Below are 9640 nucleotides of genomic sequence, written 5' to 3' on the forward strand. Positions count from 1 at the left end.
TGCAAGTCTGGAATGCGGTGCCTGCCTTAACCTTTAACCTCCAAACGTAGTGCATGACCTAACCTTTGACATGTTTAGGTGAAGGAAACTGCAGCAGCTTACTGGGTCAAAGTTTATTTGCTTAAAAACAAAACAGGGTTACACAAAAACGTGTTTGCTTTTCATTTACCTAATTTAATTCAATTTTGACGAACAAAAGAGGCTTTTAAAAACTTCATTCAATCGAAAGATCAAATCTTATTTGATACATCGCTTTTAACAATTTCAGTCTGTTACGATTTCTGTGAGTACATTTTGTAATATTGTGGTTGATGTGGGATTCAGTGACAATTTCAAAGTGTGTGTTTCACTCAGTTTCCTCATTTTGTTAAAATCTTTGTTCGTATGAATTGAAGCTGAGCAGGATTGGCAACATTATATATAAGGAGTTGAAACTGGTGTCGACACAGATAACAGAATGTTTAAACAAGAAAATAGGTGAACATATTATAGAAAACATAAATAAATGTAATACAGTGACAATCATAAAGAAAAAAAAATAGACTTTGAAGTTGTTGTATCATTGTTTTGGTTTTACTCATTAACATATCTCCCATACATATAATAGAAAATTTGTTTCCTGCTCTTGTATTGAGAAAATTGTCAATAGTTCCTTCATCCTGGTTTATATAATTCTGTGCATATTGAAAAACAAAAAATAATGCTATTCAAAATACTTTTCCATTGTGTCCCATTCAGCTCATTTTCCAGTGGTGTGGGATCATTTAGATATTGTGGGGGGAGTTGGGATATCAGGGAGGCTCTGTTCACCTGGGCAGTGACCCCAGATGACACTTGGCTTATCTTCTGCTCTGACTGCTATCCCAATGACCTAAGAAGTTATTGCCTTGTTTCTTTTTTCTATATTTCAATCTGTGCTTTGCCTTCTTCATTCAAAGCTTATTTGCGGTCTTAATTAATGTAGCCATTGACATAATGTTTAGCTATACTTTCCAGAAATACTTCTCTACCTCAAACTTTATTATGTTTAGCAACATACTAACAATTAAGATAAAGTGGCCTGTAACCCCTCGAACCCATGAAGTTGCCTAAATGAGTAATATACAGCAAAATACATAATGAGCAATATAAATAGTGCGGTCCTGTGTCTTTGCCTGTTATAAAGACTGACAGTTACATTATTAACTATTGTGCACATAATCTACTTCATTTTAATTCCATCCAGTAAAAATTACCCAAACGCCTTGATTGCTTACAGTACATAATACTAATTATTTATTTATTTATTATTTTAACTAAGCATAATTTTTCATTGCGTGTGAGTGCTTTTGCTTAGCTTAAACAGTTAAACCTAAAGTTAGAGTTCTCTAACATAATTACATTATCTATTTTAGTTTCAAACTGTTCTATTATGGTTCATCTTTGTTCTTTTTAGGATCCAAGCAGCAGCAGGAGCATTTAAAATTCTGAGAAAATTTGCAAAACCTATTATTGATCTCAAATGTGCATATTCCATGCACCTCTCTACTAGGAATGCTGCTTCTAGACTGTGTGTGCATTTTTGTCCATGGTTTCCTGGAGACAATGGGTGTGCCCATCGGTTCAGTCCACCAAAGTCTCCCCCAAATATGACATATTTAAATAATGCTTACATAATTCTTTGATGTCAATTAAGGCCACTGCTTGTGCAAGTCTGATTTATGCATTGTTGAAAGTATCCAACAACTCAACCTATAACCAAAGAAATTATATGGAAAAAATATTATTATTATTATTATTATTATTATTATTATTATTATTATTATTATTATTATTATAGAGCAGAACAAAATTCCCCAACAGTTGACTTTTCTGGCCAATCTTAGCAGGGGGCTAGAAAATGTGCAAGATAATAATAATAATACATTTTATTTAAAGCGCCTTTCATGACACCCAAGGTCACTTTCCAAACATGCTAATAGTACATATGTGCTTGAGTTCCTCTGAGGAGAATCCAAGGGAGTCAGCAAAGATAGTCTAGCAGTGGAAGAAAGACTTTTTGAGAAGATGGTTTTAATTCGCACAGGCTGAAAGGATGTGATATCAACTAGCTAACAAGAATATTATTGATCCAAGACAAAACTGACAGAAGTGTGGGAAAAAGTCGCAAAATCGCAATTACCAATACGCCTGCTACTTCAGCACCGAGGACAGTGCCATGGATGTTATATATAATATATAATATATATATATAGCTATAGTTGGTAACTTTCATAAAAATAACTTGTCATATTTTCTCAAATTGTCACTATAACCTGATGGTATACATAAATCACGTTCCTCTGCCTCCTCCTGCTGCTCTAAATAGCATAAGGAAAACAACCAACCAGAGCCGAGAAGTATCTAACCCAATGCCAATGACTGCTTGTGAAATGTGGTCAAACTGTAATACGAGGCAGCGCTGATCAAATATGAATCAAGAAGTTCTTACTACATTGCCTATTTCTTGCCTCAAATGTTTTCAGAAACATATTTTAGTGTACTGTTTTACTGTAAAATGAGAACGATTGCTCTATCTGGTCAGACGGTTGGTGGTGCTTGGTTTTGGCTCAATTTGGTCACAAACTTTCTGACTACTGGCTCTGATTGGTTGTAAATCTTTGAGCGTGGTGGAAACTTGCAAATGCCATTAGAAGCACTAAAGGTGGCAGAAGAACATGTTTTTTTCAGATTATCTGTTTGTGTGTGCTACTGTCAGGATATAGTGACAAGTTTCAGCCAAGGCCCACCTAAGAAAAACAATATCAGTTTAAGTGTAGTTTATTTAGATAATGATCACGGCTTTACATTGCTGTCAGACAGCCCTTTCCAATGGGGAAACTGAAGCTGTTACATATCCATGCTCTCTTCAATGCCACCAGACTTCTTTGATAAAAACAGTAATTTTACCTGGCACTTCCGGATCCTGAAAGTGAAGACAATGTGGAACTGCAACTACTATCTTCTACACTTGCCATTTTCAGTGTATAGCTTGCTAGCTCGTAGGTTGTGGTTGTTGTTTTACGAAGCAAACAGAGTTTAAGAATGTCAACACAAAGAGAGCGGAAGATGAGGGACATCCAGCAGACAGTGGTTATTCTGGAAATGAAGTCTGTTGATCCAGACTAATGAGAAAATAACCCAACCTCTTACTTGATTTATTACCTCAGTAAACTTTTTCATAATGAGTTTATGGTCTCAATCACTACTTTTAGGGCTTCTTCAATAAAGCAGGTCATTTGTAAACATGGTCCCATTTATTTTAAAATAGACGATAAATCAATAATGGTAGAGGCTTAGCAATGCTAACCATGGCACTGTGTAGGCTACATTAAAATAGCTGTGAACTTGTTTTTGGGTGCTGTCCATATGTTTTCGTCTTAAACGTTGACCCTCTTATTGCGTGTTTTCACTTCATCAAAGTTAATTGGAACATTTTGGTCACCTAAAAATGTCTCGCTCAGTGTTCGGTAGCACCTTGACAACCAAGCTGGCTAGCTAGTGCTAGCGTTAGCTGGTAACTTAAGGGAAAGTTTGCCAATTTTCTGTGTACTTCATACAGATGAATTCAAACTTGAAAGTGCGCGTTTACCCGCTGGTAAAACTCCGCTGAATGACTTGCTTCATTGGTTGAAAATCGAAAAAACTAAACTTGCGCTTCCTAGCGTTTAGTTTAGCACAGCGCCTTTCAAAAAACCAAGATGTGATGGCCAAAATGTCAAACTTTTTTTCAAACTCCATAGTCCAAAAAAACTAATGGGTTACGTCACTGCTGCTACTTCCATTATTTATACAGTCTATGGCAGGGGTCACCAACACAGTGCCCGCGGGCACCAGGTAGCCCCCAAGGCCCACATGAGTAGCCCTCAGGCCTGTTCTAAAAATGGAAATTCAATATTGATATTATCTGTTTCCCACCTTGTTAAGTCATTGTTGATAATTATTGTGAGAAATCATTAACGTGATCAGTGTCTTCACATAAATGACTATCATTAATCATTAATAATCATATATAACTAAAGGCAAACTGAGCAAATTTGTTATTTCAGAAGAGTGTATCAAACTGGTAGCCCTTCGTATGACTCAGTACCCATGAAGTAGCTCTCAGTTTCAAAAAGGTTGGTGACCCCTGGTCTATGGTAATAAACTGACTATGGATAAGTAGCCTACTTCATACTCAAAAAATCTGAACTATCCCTTTAATTAGGGGTCAGACTCCCCACCCCCACCCCTGTAATTTAAACCCTGAGCCCTACTGGGAAAGCCGCTTCCAGACTGTGCCTTTCTGTCTAGTTTCCTTGAAATGGGTACTCGTGTGCCCGTCGGTTTAATTCCCCCAGTCTCCCATAAAGGCTTATATATGATATATTTCCTACTTGCATGATTGTCTGATGTCAGTTATTAGGCTACTGCTTGTGAAAGTGTTTTTTAACGTTTCAGAACTTTAATAATGGGTTTGATGAAGTCTTTTGTTGCTTTGTCGCTTTTATGGTGTGTTGCTCCCTCTAGGTTCATTAAAAGCAACCAAAAACTTAAAAAAAACAAAAAAACATTAACCCCCCCCCCCCCCCACACACACACACACACACACACACACACACACACACACACACACACACACACACACCATAAAACCACCAAAAATATTGATCAAGAGGAGAACAAAGTTCACCAACAGTTGACTCTGACTTTTCTGGCCAATCTTGGCTTTAGAGGCGGGGGATAGAAAATGTGCAAGATGATAGCCTACATATGTGCTTCGGTTGCTCTGAGGAGAAGCCGGAGTCAGCAGAGGTAGTCTAGCAGTGGAAGAGCAACTTTTAGAGAAGATGGTTTCAATTAAATCGCCGTATCTGGTGCCGGTGTCCTGCGCCCAGGCTCTGCTCGGTGTGGGCTGTTTAACTGTCGCCTGCCTCGCTTTCCTGCTGGTTCGCCAGCTCGTCAAGCAGAGAAGACCCCCGGGCTTTCCTCCTGGTCCATCTCCCATCCCAGTGATAGGAAACATCATGTCTCTGGCCACCGAGCCGCACGTCTTCCTCAAGAAGCAGAGTGACGTTCATGGACAGGTAATGACTCGCACTCAACCTACAGCGCATTTTATGACTGCAGTGCTTTTTAACTGAGTGCTCTGCAAACTGTGCAGTGCATGACCTTATAGCCTACAAGAGGTTTCTTATGACACTCTTGCGCATGCACACACATACATGCACACATAGGGAACTAGTTATGAAAGGAACAAAAGAGACTCGCCCTAACATTTAGCGGTCTGTAGCATTTGGAGGAGAATAACCGGCTCACAGGGGTTCCCCAAAATGAAAGCCCCCTCCCAAAAATACATACAAAGACACAGACGTCCTTTTGGTGGCACAATGTGGTATTTTAAGTTAAACATAGTTAAGACACAGAGCTGGATAGAGCTGGATCTGTAAATGTAGAAAAAGGGGTGAGAGTCTGTTTTATTCACTTACTTTCCTGTCTGGCTCATGGAGACTAACGTTAGTGCCAAAGAGTGGACACAAGCAAAATGCAACATGACAACAATTGGTATAAATCTAACAATCCTTGACACAAACATTTGTTTGCATAGAAATATGTGCAAAGAACAAAAGGAGTACAGTGCTAATGTTGCAATGTGTACCTTTCAGATTTTCAGTCTCGACTTGGGAGGCATCTTGACAGTGGTATTAACCGGATATGACTGTGTCAGGGAATGCCTTTACCATCAAAGTGAGGTGTTTGCTGATCGCCCATCGCTGCCTTTATTTGTAAAAATGACCAAAATGGGTGGTAAGATGATGTTATATGATTGCAATGCATACTATTTGTCATTCAACATTATCTGAATAACTGCAGCTGCCATGATACATTATTAAACTCCTCTGTTTTACTCTTTTTCTCTCCAACTTCCAAAGGGCTTCTCAATTGTAAATATGGCAAAGCCTGGATTGAACACCGTAAACTGGCTTGCAACTCTTTCCGTTACTTCGGCAGCGGCCAGAGACAGTTTGAAAGGAAGATCTCAGAGGAGTGCATGTTCTTTGTCGATGCCATTGATGAACACAAAGGAAAGCCCTTCAACCCTAAACACCTGGTGACCAACGCTGTGTCCAACATTACCAACCTGATCATTTTTGGACAGCGTTTTACTTACGACGACCGCAACTTCCAGCACATGATTGAGATATTCAGTGAGAACGTGGAGCTAGCAGTAAGCGGCTGGGCCCTCCTCTACAACGCCTTCCCTTGGATTGAGTATGTGCCCTTTGGAAAACACCAGAAGCTGTTCCGCAATGCTGCTGAGGTGTATGACTTCTTGCTGCAAGTTATAAAGGATTTCTCACAGGGCAGGGTGCCACATGCACCTCGCCATTATGTTGATGCCTATTTGGATGAGTTGGAGCAGAATGCAGGAGAACCCAGCTCCTCTTTTTCCTATGAGAACCTCATCTACTCAGTTGGTGAGCTTATTATTGCTGGCACAGAGACCACTACTAACACCCTGCGCTGGGCCATGCTGTACATGGCTCTCTACCCCAACATACAAGGTCAGTTACAGTAGAAGCATCATCCCAATATGAGAACATTTTACTTCTAATATGACCCCGAGAGAGATTTGATGCTGTTGATCTGTTTGTAGGCTGCTCTAAATGTAATGGTTATGTAATGTTATGTATAAATAAATGCCTGATGGTGTCTGTTTTTTCCCTGCAAAGAGAGGGTGCACAGAGAGATCGACAGCTTGCTGGCCAATGGGAGAGCACCCACTTTGGAGGACAAACAGAAGATGCCTTACGTAGAGGCTGTTCTGCACGAGATCCTTCGCTTTTGCAACATTGTCCCACTTGGTATTTTCCGTGCCACCTCCCAGGATGCAAAAGTGAACGGGTACACAATTCCCAAAGGCACCATGGTGATCACAAACCTCTACTCAGTGCACTTTGATGAGAAGTACTGGAACGATCCAGGTGTTTTCTCACCACAGAGGTTTCTGGACAGCAATGGCAACTTTGTGAGGCGTGAGGCATTCCTGCCATTCTCCTTGGGTTAGTCTCTTTATATTTATCCTAAATTCCAACACTCTTGATAGAAAATAAAAACAAGACTTAAATCACATTTGAAAAATCAAGAGAATTTCCTCAATTGCTTCAGGTTTTCTAGATCAGTGAAACTTGCAGGTAATCACAGTATGCCCCTGGTCAGTGGTGACCCCAGAATCAGATGCTGATAAGCTATCAACAAAAACATAAAATCCAACTAACACACATGAATGTGCATCGAAAGAAATTAGGTCTTATATACACTGAATTAAAGTCTTTGGATTAATTCTTCTCAGTGCAATATACTTCCCCACTTAAATGAAATACAAAAATAAAACTGCATGTATCATATATACATACCAGCATCATATTTACTTAAAATCCAAACCCACCTTCGCATTATAAGAATACAATAAAACAAATGTCCTTTTTGTTAACAACAGAGCAATAACATTTACTGTAAAACAACATTTGAATTTTCCATATAGTCCAATTTAATCACAGTGCATTGCCCATATCTGTGATAGCATCCATAAAATCCAAATTCAAAACAGATAATGAAATGTCTGAATGAAATGATGAATGTGTTTTCTTCATTTAGAGTTCAAGTTCCTGTTCTCATAATGTCATTATCACAGGACATACAGATAGAGCATGAAGAAAAGCACCCACAATCCTCAGTTAAACCCATTTGTTCCTCATCTGTAGTGTTTGTGTTCCCCAGTGTATTTCTTGTATTTCAGAGGACTTGAATGAGTTGGCCAGATGTTGTGCCTGCGTGTGTGTGCGAGAGAGTCTTAATTACAATTACATTTACTTTTACAGGGAGGCGTTGCTGCCTGGGCGAACAGCTGGCCAGGATGGAGATGTTCCTATTTTTCACCACTTTGCTGCAGAGGTTTCATCTTCAGTTCCCTCCAGGAACAATTCCCACAGTCACTCCCAAACTGGGCATGACCTTACAGCCCAAACCTTACTCCATCTGTGCTGTCCGCAGGCAGCAGAAAAGTCCCTGCTCTTGATACACTCCTTATCACAAGTAGGCAAGCAGGAATCTATTACAGCTTGTTCAAATGTTCAAGCCAGAATTTGACTATTTTGCACAGCAATGCAACCACACGATACAGGTGCAAAAAACTGTATCGCTCTGGATTGTAGCGTCCAGTTCCACTGCGTCACAGTTTTCAGTGACAAGGACTTTCAGTGACAAAAGTAGCTTGACATGTAATCCAGTTTATTCACTTACTCTTGAATTCTTTTACTGAGCAAAATGCATGTTTGCACAATACTTTTAAACAGCAGGGGAGGCAACATGACTGGGTGCTGAAAGGACATTCTGGGAATACTCAGGTGCTATTGTCTCATCATCATGTCTATGATCCTTGGTCTGGTAGCGATGGGTTAGGTAAATGCCAGTGATTGATAGTAAGTACACCTATGATGGTTCATAGCCCTGCATCCTCAGGACAGCCTTAGGTCAGAAAAATGACACCACTGATTTGTACTGGTGAGGCAAAATGGGACTTTCCAGGAAATTTCTGTACGCTGTGTTAGAGCTGGACGAGGGCCAAGGTTTACATCATGTGGACTGACTCTGACCCCTTCTCCAGGGATAGCGCTCTCTGGAAATGAAGGGTAACGTAACCCTGGTGGATTTCTAGAAACTGACTATGCAACACTGGTTTCTGCTAAATGGTGCTTATCAGTACTCACAAAGTACTTCATTTATGTTTGTTAGTCCTTTTTTTGCAATACTGATTTTTTTGTGTGCATTCATAAAGTCTTTTTTTAAGATATTTAAAAGTTGCCCTGTCATCTTTAAGCTGCTGCTAAACTGCTAAAACAAAACTCAAAATTTACAAAGATCCCATATTTATTACTTTTGTGTTATCCACATTAATACACTAGATTATCTCATTCAATACTTACAGATTAATTTCAAAAGGTAAAAGCCTACTGATTCTGTGTCCCAAGTCCCAGGACACCCAAAATAATCATTAGTTATCATAAGCTGTAAACTGTGTTCATAAAGGTGAACACAGAACGGAGGAAGTCTCCTCAGTTTTCCTCTCCACCAACACCTGAGGCAAATATCTGTCTCTTTAGCTGCTAAATGCTCCACTATGTTCACCAGATAATCGCTAACTGTGTCTGTCTGTGGCTGTTTGGTGCTGTGAAGGTAGTGTACAGTGGGTTTTTATAAAAAAAAATTATGATGACAGTGGGGTGAGTGTCCCAGAACAGTAAAGTTGCAGGCCCTAAAACCAAAACAGTAAGCTGAAAGACGCTGTGTTGCTAGTGCCATCCGGTACTACAAAGACGAGTGGAAATTGCCTGTGGGTTCATCATCAAAAGCGTAATCATTCACATAACATCTGACGATTTGCTCATTTCTGAATGTAAACATATTTATAACAGCAGCTTTAAAGGCTCTGCACACCTACAAATGTGTTTTCTATTACTAAGGCTGATTAGACCTCTGCTCAGGTTGAAGTTGAATGGAGTTATGCAGGGTATCATGCCCTAATATACTGGAACTAACAAGGGCGTACATGTCCCATCCTATCAAGTGCAACCTTGTGTCA

At 39.7% G+C, this 9640-nt stretch overlaps 2 protein-coding genes across 2 annotated transcripts in view; one reads left to right on the forward strand and one right to left on the reverse strand.

The window, feature by feature from the left end:
* The first annotated feature begins 4723 nt into the window (after nucleotides 1-4723).
* On the forward strand, nucleotides 4724-8520 carry LOC116067667 (vitamin D 25-hydroxylase). Its single transcript, XM_031324134.2, has 5 exons — nucleotides 4724-5084; nucleotides 5664-5805; nucleotides 5931-6563; nucleotides 6732-7061; nucleotides 7881-8520. The coding sequence occupies exons 1-5, from the start codon at nucleotides 4848-4850 to the stop codon at nucleotides 8075-8077; spliced, it is 1539 nt and encodes a 512-aa protein (XP_031179994.1). The 5' UTR covers nucleotides 4724-4847; the 3' UTR covers nucleotides 8078-8520.
* Nucleotides 8521-9201: 681 nt separating this feature from the next.
* pde3b (phosphodiesterase 3B) overlaps nucleotides 9202-9640 on the reverse strand; it is a 50085-nt gene continuing 49646 nt past the window's right edge. Inside the window, exon 17 of the transcript XR_004109283.2 lies at nucleotides 9202-9210. The gene's annotated coding sequence lies outside the window, so the exon portion shown is untranslated. The remainder of the gene's footprint in view (nucleotides 9211-9640) is intronic.

Source organism: Sander lucioperca, chromosome 3 (assembly GCF_008315115.2).
Source record: "Sander lucioperca isolate FBNREF2018 chromosome 3, SLUC_FBN_1.2, whole genome shotgun sequence".
Taxonomy (NCBI): domain Eukaryota; kingdom Metazoa; phylum Chordata; class Actinopteri; order Perciformes; family Percidae; genus Sander; species Sander lucioperca.